The sequence below is a fragment of the Gracilinanus agilis genome, chromosome 5 (assembly GCF_016433145.1).
Source record: "Gracilinanus agilis isolate LMUSP501 chromosome 5, AgileGrace, whole genome shotgun sequence".
In the NCBI taxonomy this organism is placed as follows: Eukaryota; Metazoa; Chordata; class Mammalia; order Didelphimorphia; family Didelphidae; genus Gracilinanus; species Gracilinanus agilis.
Genome location: NC_058134.1, coordinates 576,304 through 590,753, shown reverse-complemented (window position 1 = coordinate 590,753; position 14,450 = coordinate 576,304). Strand labels below are relative to the sequence as shown.

General features: G+C 66.9%; 1 protein-coding gene across 1 annotated transcript in view; it reads left to right on the top strand.

The window, feature by feature from the left end:
• LOC123248682 (serum paraoxonase/arylesterase 1-like) overlaps positions 1–13,354 on the top strand; it is an 18,172-nt gene extending 4,818 nt beyond the window's left edge. The window contains exons 2-9 of the mRNA XM_044677529.1: positions 1,594–1,664; positions 3,036–3,091; positions 6,393–6,558; positions 7,386–7,512; positions 7,849–8,049; positions 8,607–8,688; positions 12,710–12,838; positions 13,135–13,354. Of these exons, the coding sequence (XP_044533464.1) occupies positions 1,594–1,664; positions 3,036–3,091; positions 6,393–6,558; positions 7,386–7,512; positions 7,849–8,049; positions 8,607–8,688; positions 12,710–12,838; positions 13,135–13,293 (991 nt within the window). The 3' untranslated portion in view covers positions 13,294–13,354. The remainder of the gene's footprint in view (positions 1–1,593; positions 1,665–3,035; positions 3,092–6,392; positions 6,559–7,385; positions 7,513–7,848; positions 8,050–8,606; positions 8,689–12,709; positions 12,839–13,134) is intronic.
• Positions 13,355–14,450: the final 1,096 nt, after the last annotated feature.

The following is a 14,450-nucleotide window of genomic DNA, read 5'->3' as shown; positions in this document are numbered from 1 at the left end:
GGGAGGGGCGCTGCTGAGTCACGCCCGGGAGCCGCCGCACCTGGCCGGCCGGAATTAAGGGCTCTCCGGGCTCGGGTTTCAGGCCGCCGAGGAGCCGCGGGTCTGGGGGGCGGGGCGGGCCGGGGCGGCCCAAGAATCCCGAGCCCGGAGAAGCCGCCAGCGGGCAGGCAGGCGGGCAGGCTAGGAGCGCCCCCCGGAATAAACGCGGAACCCCCGGCCCAAAGAACGGGAGGGGCCTGCCTGGAGTGGGGAAGCCCTGGGTTCAAATTCAGCCTCAGGCTAGCAGCTGCGGGACCCGGGCCAGTCCCTTCACTGTTGGCCTCAGTTTCCCCATCCGTAAAATGAGCCGCAGAAGGCAATGGCAGCCCCTTCCCGAAAGCCCGAAGCGGCTCCCGGACCCGCGAAGGAATTAGCCAAGCTTGGCCCGAAGCCAGCAGGGGGCGCCCAGGAGGAGGCCCTGCGGGGGGGGGGGGGGCGCACCGGGCTCTCCTGCCAGCTCCAGGTGGCCAGTCTGACTGGCACTCCCTCCTTCAGGGGGAGCCCCAGGAGCCCTGCAGGCCAGCCGTGCCCAGGTGCCCGCCTCTCTGCCTCACTTCTCTTGGCCTGCTGCAATCATCTGCTCCTTGGGGGGGGGGCCTTTTTCTTTTGCATCTTTGCCCGGCTGGCTCCCATGGGAGAAGGTCAGCGTCCAGGTGCATGAAGGGCAAGTGTGGGGAGGGAGAGCAGTGCCACCCCCTCCTCATCTCCCCCGCTGGGGCGCCGCGTCCCTGTGATTGCCAGGCAGGCTCAGACCCCTCTCTGGGGCCCTCTGGCCCAGTTTTAGAGCTAGTCTGGACAGTGTTCTACCACCCCACGGGGCTGCCAGCCGCCACCTAGGAGCAGGGCACGAGCCTCAGTCCCCTCTCCTGTGGAATGGGCGGCTTGGACCAAACGACCCTCTAGACTCCTTCCAGGTCCAGCTCTTGGGGTCCGAGTGCTCTTGTTTCTCAGCTGAACTGCCCCAATTTGGTGGAGCCCCACCGACCGCCTGACAGCCCAGCTCATCCGGAATTGAGCTGCTCGGGCCTACCTCCCTCTACAACCACCCTGTCCCCCCAGGCACCTCCAGGCCTCTGCTGTGGCCTGAGCCCCCCCCCCCCCATCAAACTGGCCCTTCCCTTCCTCGAGCGCCTGCATGCTTACAGTGGGTGCCCCCACCTTGTCTCCTGTACGGCTGGGCACCATGCCACTGTACCAGCCTTGTCCATGGCATGGTGCCGCCTCTCTGACCCAACTTCCCATTTCTCCAAAGTCCATCCACAAAGGGCAGAACGTTGCTGGTGCCCATCTCCTTGTGCCACCCCTGCCCGTGCCAGGGGCCCTCAGGAGCTGGGCCCTCCCGCTGGCTGCCCCATCTGCCACCGCCGCTGAACTGTTTACCCTCCTCGAGGCTCCATGTTTACAGGGGCCTGCCCTTCGCCCTGAGCCCAGACTTCCCTGGCCTGGGCCAAAGGTCTGGGCTCACTGGATGGGGCAGGCAGGGCGCCGCGTGGCCTGATTTCAGCGTCTCTGATGGCGCCCTGACGTGGGCCTCGGGTCTCTCCCCCCGCTCAGAAAACGGTTCAACGCCTCCCGAGAGGTGAAGCCCCGGGAGCTGCCTGGCTGTCGCCTCATCCAGGGGATCGGTATGTTGGGGAGCCCCCGGAGCCCCGCTCCCAGCCGGGGGGGGTTGCAATTTGGCTTCTGGAGAAACAATCCCAGAGCTCTCTGAGGCCGCACGGGCTGCCCAGTGGTTAGCACGAATGCCGGACTCCTGCACAGTCCAACCCCTGGGCCTGTTCGCCTGACCGAGGAGCCTGGGGTGATCGTGTCCTGGGTTCCGAAGCCACAAGGAGCTCCTGTTTGCTCCCCTCCAGGGACGCCTCTGGGGCTGGGGCAGAGCAGAGAGGGGGTGGGGGGCTCTTGGGGCAGGAAGCAGAGGGCCCGAGCTCCGCATCCAGCAGGGAGCCCATGCTGAGGGGGCCCCCGCTGCCCGCCACCCTCCCTTCCTTCTGGCCTCTGGGGGCTCGGGCACCCTCGGGAGAGCCGCAGGGTGTCTCCAGCCCAGCCTTCGTCCCAGATTCTGCAGTGAAGCCCATCTTGGGGCTCCCCGAGGACCCCCCCCAGCACTCGGCTGGGGCTTTGCCGTGGGCCTCCCGAGATGACCGGACCGGAGGGCGCGGCTACCTGGGAAGGGCTGCTCTGGGGGCCTCCCTGCTGGTGGCCAGACGTGGGACTCTTCACTGCGAGTCTGAGCAGAGTTTTCGGGAATCAGGCCGTTCCTTGATGAACCCAGGCGTCCGCGTGTCCAAGTCCTCTTGCCTTCGAGCCACCAGCGGCGGCTGCCTCGGTGGAGGGTGCGGCCTCGGCCAGGGGCTCCCGTCAGTGAAATCCCAGGAGGGGCAGCCCCCACCCGGGCCTTGTGAACAAGAGAATTGGGGAATGGGGGACCCGGGAAGAACCGCCCAGCCCCAGCGGGGTCGGTCCGGAGCATCGGGGAGCCCCTGGCCTTCGTCCGCCGGCCGGAAACAGAAGAGCATCTTCCCGAAGCCGTGGGGAGGGCAGCGGGGCGAGAGCACGAGGGCGGGGACGGGGCCCCGAGCCCACGGCAGAGAGCCACCGGCTCGAGGAGCGAGCGCGAGCATCCGGAGGTCCCCGAATCCCAGGTTTAAGACTGAGCGGAGTGAGGAGTGAGAAGCCCGGCACCCGCAGGATGCGAGACTCCAATCCCAACCGCCTGCATCGTTGGCCTCCGGAGGGACGGTGGCAGAGCCAAGGGGCGGGTTCCAGCCCGGGCCCTGCACCTGCCGCTCGCTCCGGGGCTCACGGGCGTCCGGGCCCTTCTCGGCCCTTCTGGAAGTAGGCCGCAATCCCAAGCCCCCCTCCAGAGGCCCCCAGGAGAAAATGATCCGGGGGTCTCAGCCCCATCCAATCGCCTCCCGCAGGCCCTCGGGCTCCCAGCAGCCACCCCCCATCCCGGCCCAACCCCGCCTCCACCCCCGTCTCCTCTGTTGCAGAAACTGGCTCCGAAGACCTGGAGATCCTGCCCCAAGGCCTGGCTTTCCTGAGCTGCGTGAGTGTCGGGGTGCCGGGAGGGGAGGAGCCGGGAAGGCCCAACAGGGCGGCCGCGGGCCGGCCCTCGTCCCGTCCTAGGCCAGGCCTTGCCCAAATTGTGCCTCCCATGTGCCGTCTGGGCCTCGTCTCTGGCTGCGTGTCTCTCCCGTGAGGAGGCGGCCCTTCTCCTGGCCAAGTCTCGTCCCCGTCCGTGGGCCCAGCTCTCCGGGAGGCTCCTCTCCGTCTCCCCGTCTCCCCGTCTCTCCGTCTCTCCGTCTCCCCGTCTCCGTGTCTCCCCGTCTCTCCTCCTCCGCGTCTCCCCGTCTCCCCGTCTCTCCTCCTCCGCGTCTCTCCGTCTCTCCGTCTCCCCGTCTCTCCGTCTCTCCCCTCACTCTTCATCTCTTTCTCCTACGTCGACCTGCTTGGCCTGAACACTGGGTTTCTGTGGCCGGGGATTTCCCAGGATGCAAAGGGGAGGGGAGTCGGGAGCGGCACCCGCCTCCCTGCCCCCCGTCGCCCTGCGGCAGGCGCAGTTGCCATTAGGGTTCCTGAAAGAAGGTGCTGGGGGAGCGCGGCGATGGCCGTCTGCCCAGAGGGGTGGCAGCCCCCCGGCTCCGTCCTCTCCCCCCTCAGAGCCCCTCCAGGGGTCCACACGCAGTCCTGGGTGCCCTCCTCCTCGGCAGCCCCTCCCCCGAGTCTCTGGGCCCAGGCGGCCTCGGCGGGGATGTGTGCACGTGGCAAGGGAAGGCTGGCGTGTCTACACCCACCATGACAGCTGGCAGCAGGGCTTGGGAGGCCCCCGGAAACGGCTGGGATGGGATCGGGCGCCCGGCAGCTTCGGGCCTCCGACGGAGCCCCCAGCTTCACGGCCGGCGGCAGCCGCTCTCCCAGAATCCCTGGCATCTCCCTCCCGCTCCCGCGGCCCCTCAGGCAGCCTCTCGCCTGGCCCACGAGGGAGGGCCTCGAGGAGCGTCTGCCCCGCGTTCCGCCCGTAGTTCCTGCCTCGCTTCCACCAAAGCGGACCTCCAACCCCCACGTCCCGCCAGTACAGGCTGGCCTCGTGCCTAGAGCGCGTGCCTGCTCCGCCTCTGCCTTGCCCCTGAGCCTGGCATTGGGCACCCGCTAGGTGCCAGCTGGGGCCAGCCAGGAGCTCAGGCCTGCGAAGACTCGAGTTCGAAGGTGGCATCCGGTGCTTCGCAGCCGGGTAACCCTGGGCAGGGCACTGAGCCTCCACCTCAAGCCACCAGGGAGGGGAAACCCGTGGAGGGTCCTGGCACCACACGAGCCACGGGGCCAGGCAGGACTGGCAGCAACACGTGCCAGGCGCTGGGAACGGGGAAGAAGACAAAGGGGCATCCGTGCCCTCGTCCAGTGGGCCGAGAAGCACCCAATAAGCACAATAGGCAGGAGAAGGGCCTCCCTCCCGCGGAAGCTGAGACTGTAGCTGGGAAGCCAGGAGAGGAGACGAGAAGGGATGGAGTTCCAGGGGGGGCTTCTGGGAGGACAGCCGGGTAGGCCAGGCCACTGGGTGGCTGTGTAAGAAGCCTAGCAAGGTGATGACGGGCTCAGCAGATTGGCTATTTGATCCTGGAGGCAATAGGGAGCCACAGCAGTTAAGAGTAGGGAGGGGGTGACACTGCTTTAGAAAAATTTCTGTTCTGACTGGAGAGCAGATAAGTGAGGGAAGCCTGGAGGCAGGCAGGCAGGGTGGGAGGCCAACAGATGCTCCCGCGGGGGGGGGGGGGTGGAGAGGCTCTCCCCCTCCCCCCTCTCCAGTGGCTGCTGCCACGGAATGCCAATTCCACAGCCCTTCCTGGTCTGAGAAAAGCCCCTGCCCGGAGGAGACTGCCGGACTGGCCAAAACCCCCGCCGCCCAGCACGGGCTCCCGGGAGGGCCATCCCCCGAGGTCCCCACCCTGCTGTGGGCAGAGGCCAGCGCCTCCCGCCTGGGGACAGTCAGCAGGAGCTGCCTGGCCAGTCAAGCTGGCAGCGCGGAAGCTCTTCTGCCTTTGGCGGAGACAGAGACACGCAGAGTGAGCCCGAGGGGAGGGCACGTGGCCAACTGGCACCCCCTCGTGCCCCCGTGCCCGGCCTGCCTTCCTCCTTTTGGCCCAACCGCTGACACTGGCTGGGCGGTCTTTAGCCAGGCGCCTGCCCGCCTCCAGGCCTTGTTCGGCTCCCCAGCGGGAATGCTGGGGAGCCCGAGCTCGCCGCTTCCCTGGGATCGGCTCCTTCGCCCCCTTCGGTCCCCTTTGCTCGGGAGCAGCCGAGGCCGCGTGCTGGGTCTGGCCTGCTTCTGCCCCCCCCCACCCCGCCCAGGCCCTCTCCGTCTCTCTCTGTCTCTTCTATCTCTTTATTTTTATTTAAACCCTTAACTTCTGTGCATTGGCTCCTTGGTGGGAGAGTGTAAGGGTGGTCAATGGGGGCCAAGTGACTTGCCCAGGGTCACACAGCTGGGAAGTGGCTGAGGCCAGATTGGAACCCAGGACCTCCCGTCTCTAGGCCTGACTCTCCATCCACTGAGCTACCCAGCTGCCCCCTGTCTCTTCTATTTCTGCCTCTGTCTCTCTCTGTCCCCCCCCCCGGCCCCCCCACCTGAGCTGTACCCAGGACTTTTGCCAGGCTGGTGCCAGAGCGGCCCGTTTGGCAGAAACAGAAGGGCTGGCCGAGCCTCCCCGTCCGGCTGGTCTCTGGCCCTGCAGCATCACCTCTGTGGACCAAAGCGGGCCCAGACATCCAGGCAGCTTTCCCAGAGTTCCTGGCGCCTGGAGATGCTCGTGCCCGCCCTCCCGCCCCCCTCTCCGCCTCGAGTGCGTGGGAGCCGCCCCTGGCGCCCACCAGAACCCCGGGGCCACGGGCTGCCCCGCTTCCCCGAGGGTCGGGGCTCTGCTGCTCCTCCACGGACGCTCCCGACTCGCGTGGCCAGAGGAGCGGCAGCCCCGCTCGGGCTGCCGTCGCTCTTCAGAGATCAAGGCCGTTCTGGGCACGCCGTGCCTCGAGGCTTCTGTGCCAGGCCATGGCAGGCCTGGAGCGTTTGGCCACAGGCTGGCAGGTGCCTTCCATCCCGCGGTCCGGGGGCCCGAGGGCGTTCCCAGGCAGAGCCCTCTGGAGCCGCGGCCTCCAGGAAATCCCGGAGGACTTCCTCCCCAGGCCTCGCTAGTCGTGAGCTCCGGGCAGAGCAGGGCACTGGGCACCAGCGAGGGTCCTTGGGTGTGTCCAGGGTTCCGCTGGCAGCCCTGGGGTGGCCCCTGGGACAAGGCTGCGTGCTCAGGGCTTGGAGGCCGCCGTCGCACCCGTTTCCCTTCTCTGTCCCGGCAAAGGGCCTCAAATATCCCGGCGTGAAGAGCTTCGCCCCACACCAGCCTGGCGAAATTCTCCTGATGGACCTGAACGAGGAAAAGCCCGAGGCTGTGGCGCTGCCCATCCACGGCGGGCTGGACAGGGCTTCCCTCAACCCCCACGGCATCAGCACGTTCATCGGGGAAGGTGAGGGGCCCCCACGCTGCTCCCGACCTCAGGGCCTGAGCAGGGAGGTAGAGACACCCCTGAGCGCACCCGCCGCGCAGAGCAGCGCGGCTCGCTCTCCCCCACGAGGTCTCGAGCAGATCCCTCGAGGCCCAGAAAGCCACGCTTGAACGGCCACGCGGGTGTCTGGAAGGTCTTTCCGCGTGGCACTGTTACGTGGCTGCATTTGCGGTCAAGGGCCCCGGGTTTGAATCCTCACCCCAGTGCTTGTGCGACTTTGGGCCAGTCATTTCCCCCTTCCTGCTCTCTACAGAAGCCCCAAAGTGATACTTGCTGACCCGAGTTTGCTTCCCGCTTGCACCAAGGTCCCGGGAGCTGCTGGGGCCCTCGGGTGGGTGGGCACCGGCCGCCTGCAGCCGTCTCCTTGTGGAAGCTGCTCAGAAACGAGCCCATCGGCACTCGGCGGGAGACAGTCCGCCAGGGCCGAGGGCATCCCGGAGGGCCTGGCACGGAGGCGCACGCCCAAGCCCCGGCCTCTCCGGCTGCTGCTCCCCAGGCGGCGCCATCCACTGTGCGTGTCCGGCCGTGGCTCAGGGTGGGCCCACCGTCCTCCGGCCACGCTGGCCTTTGCCGAGTCCTGCCTCTCTTCGGGCTTTGGCGTGGAGGCGGGGCCGGCGGGCGGGCACGGTCTCTCGCGGGGATCGCTGCCGTCTCCAGCGATGCCGGTGCCCCACGAGGGAGCTTTCTTCCTGCCTCCGTGGGCTGGCTGGAGAGTCCCGGCCTGCTCTGGCCCTTTCTGGGCACACGGCGGGGCGGGCTAACGCACGGCTCTCCGTCCCTCCTGTCAGACGACAGCGTGTACCTGTTTGTGGTGAACCACCCGCACGCCCTGACCACCGTCGAGCTCTTTAAGTTTCAAGAGGACGACAGATCCCTTCTGCACCTGAAGACCATCCAACACGAACAGCTCCCCAAGTAGGGCCCCCGGTGCCCCCCGCCGCCCCCAGCACCTCCTCCCCTTCTGTCCCTCCCGCAGCGGGCGGAGCGCCGGGGGCCAGGTGCCAGCATCTCCCCGGGGCGTCCCTCCTCTGCACCGCTTCGGCGCTTATGGCTCAGCTGCCGCCCGTGCAGGTGCCCCGGCCCTGGTGCTGCTCGGCGATACGGGGAAAGGAAAGGGGCCTCTGGGAAGCCGAGGTTCCGGGCCCAGCCGGGGACTCTCCCGGGGCTCCTCCAGGCTGGTCTGCCAAGCAGCCGGCCGGGCACGGGTGGGTTTGTCATTCCGGGACGTTCTGGCTTTGTGTCTAACCGCAGCGTGAACGACGTCGTCGCCGTCGGCCCGGAGCACTTCTACGCCACCAACGACCACTACTTCACGGCCGCCTACCTCCGCTCCTGGGAGCTCTACTTGGGCCTGAAGTGGTCCAACGTGGTTTCCTACAGCCCGAGCGAGGTGCGGGAGGTCGCCGGGGGCTTCGACTTTGCCAACGGCATCAACGTGTCCCCCGACGGGAAGTAGGTGGCCCCCATTTCCTCCAGGAGACGCCCCGACCACGTAGAGGACCCAAACCCTGCCCTGGGCACGAAGCTGCTCAGTCTTGTCCGTGGCTTGGGCGGCAGCGATCCAGGGAAGAGTGGCGGATGGCCCTGCCACGGTGGACGCTGGCGCCTTCTGAGCATCGCGAGCCCCTTTCCCTCGGTGGCCTCCTCCAGGGAACTCGCCGTCAGGGCGGGCAGGGGAAGGGCCCAGGGAGGGGGAGCCCCACCCAGGGCGGTCTGCTGGCAGTGGGGAGAGCGATGGGATGGCGGGACCAGAGGGGGCACCTGGGCGGCAGAGAGGAAGAACATGTCGCCTCCCCACAGCGTGTCCCTAGCGGTCCAGTCCCAGGGCAGAATAGCCACGGCAGCGTGGGCGAGGGCGCCAAGGAGGTGAAGACGGAGTCACAGTGCGATGGGCCGTGGCCAAGGGGGTGGCTGGGCCGACGCTCAACAAGGGAGGGCCACGCTTGGGGAAGCCTCCCTCGCTGCGCGCCCTTTCCTGGGGGTTAACGTCTGGCCGTCTTCCCTCGAAGGCACCTCTACGTGGCCGAACTGCTGGGTCATAAGATCCACGTCTTTGAGAGACTTGCTGACGGCAGCCTCAGAGCACTGAAGGTAAGACACGTCCGACGCCGACGCCACGAGGGCCGAGCAGGCTAAGGGGTGGCTTTCCCGGAAGGCCTGGAGGTCTCCCCATGCCCAGTTTGGTGTTGAAGTCCAGGGAGGCGGGGAAGGAGGCTTGGCCAGCCTGGGGAGGCGGGTGATGTGGAAAAGGATGCCCGGCGTGCTCAGGAAGCTCCTGGGTGAGACGACAGCTTGGCAATATGGGAGCAAAGCCCAAGAGCCAACTGGAAGAGGCTCTAACCGGACCAGACGACGCCTCAAACGTTGGGAATCGTTCCCTCGGAGACCCCAGCCTTGGGGTCTCGGTTCCGCGTAATCGCCAGCGTCTCCCCGAAGGGCAAGTAGCAAGGCCTCGGCGGACAGCAGGAACCGGAGCTCAGATGCCACTTATTTCCCACACGGAACTTCAGAAAATGGAATTTCAGGTCGGTGCAGACCGCAACAACCCAAGTGCCTCTGTGGCGCCCTGCAGTAGAGCCTATCAATGGGCCAAAGACCCCTGGGGTGTCCGTCTGGGCCGCTCGGCACTGATGGGCGAGTGGGGCACGGTCCTGGGGGATGGGCCCGGTGCTTCTGGCCAGTCATCCACCAGAGCCGAAGCCACTGACCGTGTTCCTCAGTTGGAGTCGATCTCTCCGTGGCTGAACTTCCAGCCGAAGAGGAGCTTTGGACGGACACTCGGCTCCTCTCATGTGGCACAGCGCCCGGGCCGATTCCATCCCAGCAGAGACCCAGGAGGCAGGGAGCCACACCGGCCCATTCAGAAGCTGACGGAAGCCTTCCAGGAGGTACGGCAAGAGGAGCCTCGGCGGGAGATCGAGGACGCCTGCGTTGTCCCCTCTGTAAAAGGATAAGGAGAGGCTGTCCTGGGTGGGACGGTCCCGCAGGGTCTCTCTCTCGGTCAGGGCCAGCAAGATCCGTGCCCGAGGCCTCCTTAATCGGCCAGAAGATGGCCGCCTACCCAAGAGCCAGGCCTGAGGCACGGTCCAGATGGTGTTTGCGGCCCGGCAGCTCCGGGATGAATGACAGGGGCAGAATGGAGGCCTGTGTACGCCGCCCAGTGATCTGGCCAAGGCCTTTGATACTTTGATACCGGCTGCCGGGAGGCTTGTGGAACGAGACACCACAATCTGGCTGTCCACGGAGGCTCGTCAGAATCGTACACCGGCTCCACGCTGGCAAGCTGCTGGGGCTTCTGGACAGTGGACGCCGCTCGTGCTCTCCCAGTCACCGCCGGGGGGAAGCAGGGCTGCACACTCGCTCCTGGGCTTTCTCGCAGGAGGCTCTCGGCAATGTGGTCCGACGCCTTTGGTGAGGCTGATGCTCCAGGGATGTCCAATGCCTTGACGAGGCTGCGAACCAAGACAGCAGCTGGGGAGAGTCAGGGCCCGGCTTTCTGGGCCCAGATGACCAGGCGCTCGGTGTGGCCTGAGCCCAAGATGCCACAGAGCCCAGCTCCATTTTCTGCCTCCACACGTGCTAATCTGGGCCTGACGACGAGCCCCGGGGACACGGGCTCCCTGCCCGTCGGCCCACACCACCCATCTGTGGAGCACCGACGACGGCACGTGGGGAGATCCTGAATGCCACCCAGAGCGCTTCCCTCGGCCCCGGGCTCTCCGGACAGTCCGTGCTGACGATGGGCGGGCTCCGTGTGCGGGAGGCTCGAAGGAGAAGTGTTGGGCTGCCCACCAGACCAGAGAGCTACCGAGCCCCTGTGCCCGCCCCACTGTCGTGTTCTCGGGCGGTGTGGACACGCTCCGTCGGTGCCAGGTCAGGACACGCAATGACTCGCGTTTGAATTGTCTGAGGAAGACTGCGACGATCAGCCGGCAAGGGAGGGCCCTTCTGGAGCTGAGCCGCCCAGCGTCGGGCTCTGCTGTGGAGAGCGACGCCGAGGGACGGGCCACGCTGGCGAATGCCAAGCCCGCGTCGGCCTGAAAGACTATTTGCTGGAGAATCCACAGGAGGCCAGAAGGACGGGGACGAGGACTCTCCAGGTCTCTCTGAAGGACTTTGGCCCAGCGATGATTTTGGTCCTCTCAGCTATCTTCACACACACACGCCTGACCAACCATTCCCGGCACACAAGAGGAACGCCCAGAGCCACGCGTAACCGACTCCCAGCCCATGTCGCCAGAAGGCCCAAGTCATTCCCTTTGTCATCGCCGTTGTTACGGTCCCATCAGACCACGCAGCAGATTTTCCCAGGATGCCGCGGCAAACCTCGGTTTGTGCCTTCTGGGAGCGTCCCTTCCTCTGATGAAGAAACTCTGCCGCTACCAGGTAGCTGGACCCCACAGGCGCGGGGCCTGGAGCCTCTCCAATGGGCCATGCCCCGGACGGGCACCTTGTGCTGCCCATTCAGGACGGGAAACATGAGGCAGGCAGGGGCCCGGCAGGTCGTCACGGCGCCGCCCTGCACAGCCAGCCCAGTTGGTGCCGGGCACTGCTCCTTGCCACGCGGGCAGTCAAAGGAAGAGCGGGGGCCGGCCCCGTCTCTCCTCGAAGTGACGCGGCGCCCGTGTGTGCACTTGCTTTTGTCTTGGGCCAGGGCGGGGCCGTGGGGCCACTCGGGGTTACTGAGCCACCGCAGTGTCACGTCCCAGCACGTGGGCGCTTCGTCTTCTCTGGAACTCCCGATTCTCCCGAGATCTGGGCTGACGTGGCTTTCTTGGTGGATGAAAGCTCAAGATGAGGGAGAAGAGAGAAGGCTCTGGCCATCTTGGGCTGGCCTGGGGAACGCGGTGAACTCCTCCTGGAGACCCCGTCCCCCTCCCTTCCCCCACCCCCAAGCGGGCCCCTTCCCCTCAGAGACTTGGTGGCAGCCCCGAGAGACCGTGCCCTGGCCGCTGTGTCAGAGGCCGTGAGTGAGGCCGGCCCACCCAGTCAGAGAGGCCACCCAGAGCTGGCCTGGCTTCAGTGCCTGGGGGCGGGGGGGGGGGCACGTTTGGGGAAGGACGATGTTCCGAGGATGGCGGCCGGGCGGTGGAGGACCTTGAATGAGTAACCAGCCTGGACAGAGCCACAAGCTCCGAAGGCTGCCTTCGAGAGGCTCGTGTGGAAGAAAGATGGTGCCGTTTGGCCCAAGAGGGCTGAACCAGGAGCAGTAGAGGAAGCTGCAGAAGCCCCACTGGGGGCCTCCTCTGGCCTTTGCTCTCCCCGGCCGAGCTCCTGGGGGGCCGTGGCAAGCAGACGGGTGAAGAGGACCCAAGGCTCCAACTCCTTCCCCCAGGCCGGAAAGTGCCCTCTGGGGGCTCTTTGGGGCTTGAAACAGACCAGCTTGGCAGAACCCTGGTCTTGCCAAAGGCACAGGCCCTCCTCTCGGCCGTCCTTGGCCCATCCATCCCTTGGCAAGCCGAGATGGGCCGAAGGCCTGGGAAGCCAGCCCTGCCCCGAGGAGCCTCCACTCGGACACAACATGCCCGGCACGTGCCGTGCCAGCTCCCATTGGATGGGGAGATCAGGAAGGGCTTCCTGAAGCCGAGGGGGCTCGAGTCCTGGGATGGGAAAGGGCACAGGCCGAGCTGGGGAATGGGTGGCCCTGCCTTGGGTTGGAGCTTCCTGGGCCATGCTGGATGGGTGGCCTCTTGGGTGTTCCCTTTGGTGTGGGCCAGCCTGGGCCGCATCACCTCCATCTGGGGTCATTCCTCAGAAGAGGGCACACTTGACTTCCCCAATGGGCCCCTCGTCCTCTCCTTCTGGGAAAGGCCCAGGTCTCTCCCGTGTCCTCTCACTCTGGATCGTGCGCATAGAAGAGCCCGTGGCGAGGATGCCAGGGGGGCCCCTGGGACCTCCTGCGTGTCTGTCTTGGCGCCCGTGGGGAGCCCCCGGGCGAGTGCCAGGGCTGGCTGCCTCTCGCGCCCATTTGCTCTCTCGGGGGTCCGGGGCTGCTGGCTCGGGCCAGGGCTTTTTTCGGGAAGGATCAAAGCAAGGTGATTGTGCTGGGAAAAGGCAGGCGTAGGGAAGCCCCATCCCGTCTGGGCCCTCCTTCCCTGCTTGCACATTTCAGGCCCTGACTTTTGACACGCTGGTGGACAACTTGTCCGTGGATCGCGCCACGGGGGACGTGTGGGTCGGCTGCCACCCCAACGGCATGAGAATTTTCTTCTATGACCCAGAGAAGCCGCCCCCGTCCGAGGTGAGTCTGGGGAGCGGGCAGCAGATCATCAGGCAGGGTGGGAGCAAAGCCTGGGGGGACTTTACTTCCTCTAAAAGCAGGCCTGCATGGAGAAGGGGGGCGGCCTAGGAAACCAGGCCTTGGAGCATGAGGAGATGGGGGGGGGTTCCACTGGGGCCTCATCACTTTACCGAAGTGTGCCTCAGTTTCCACAACTGTAAAACGGGGCCTCCTAGGGCGGGGCCCGCCTCCCACGTCCATCCGGGGCCTCTCTGGGGGCCGGCCCGGGACTAAGAAGGTGTCCCCCGCCCCCGCAGGTGCTCCGCATCCAGAACATTCTGTCCTCCAGCCCGACAGTGACGCAGGTCTACGCGGAAGAAGGCTTCGTCCTGCAGGGCAGCACCGTAGCCTCGGTGTACGAAGGGAAGCTGCTGATCGGCACCGTGTTCCACCGCGCTCTGTACTGCGAGCTGTAGCGGCGCCTCCCGGGGGGCGGGGCCTCGGGGAGAAGCAATCAATAAAGAGGAGGCCGCCGCAGCCCGGAGCGTGTGTGTGTGAGTGGGCGGGGCCCGAGGCAGCCCCGCCCCCGCTCCTCCCTCTGGGGAGTCCCCGGCGCTGGGCCCCTCGCCCCGCCCCCGTGCGCCCTCGGTGGGGTGTGGGGAGGACCCACTGGGCGCCAGACGCTGGCCTGGGGGCGCGGCCGGGAACCGGGGCTCGCTCGGAAGGGAGACTAGAGGCGCCACTTTGCCTCTTCGCCCGGAGACCCCGAATGTGGGTGTAGAGCCGGGAGAGGGGCGCTGCCCGGAAAGCAGCTCACGGATTGGCCGACTGTCCAGAATCCCCGCCCACCCCGCAGGGCTCCCGCTGCGCCGCGGGGGGGGGAGGGGAGGAGCCTTTTCTCCTCCGCGGACTCCCGCCCGAGGTGGCTCCCGCGGCCTTTTCCGTGGGGGCGGCCGGGCGAGCCCTAAGGGGTGCCGGACACCCGAGAAAGTGGCCCCGAAGCCAGCGGGCGCAGAGCTGGAGGCCGGATCTCGCACACAAGGCGAGAGAAAGGCAGGATGCAGGGAGCAGTGGGGGTGGCGCAATACCGAGCGGAAAGGGGCGGGGCCGTCCAATTGCGTGCGGCCGCCGCCTCCAGGCCGAGCCAGGGCCGGACACGAGGATCTCGGACGGCTCTCCAGCCGGCTTTTTATTGCAGTCAGTCGCGGCGGGACAACAGGAATACTCAATGGCAAAGTTTATTTACACAAGGAAACCCAGTGTCGGCGCGCTCGCTCCCCCTCCATGCAGATGAGCGGACACCAAGATGGACGGACGGACGGACGGACGGACACAGGGGATAACATGCTTCTCCCGGCGCCATCTTGGCACTCGTCACCCGGGGCCCCAAGGGCCCTTCGAGCTCCCCGGGCGGGGCCGCCTCCTTCGGGGCTTCACACCAAAGTCTCCCACAGAGGGCCGCGGACGGGAAAAGCGCCCCGCCCCCACTCCCCATCCCCCCGCCAGCCAGCGGCTCTGGCCCCCCCCAAAGCGCACGAGCGGTTGCCCCACTGAGCCCGGAACGTCTTGGAATGTTTCCGCGAGTGTTGGGGGCGGGTCACGCGGCTCCTCCCCCTCGCGGGGCTTTAGCGCC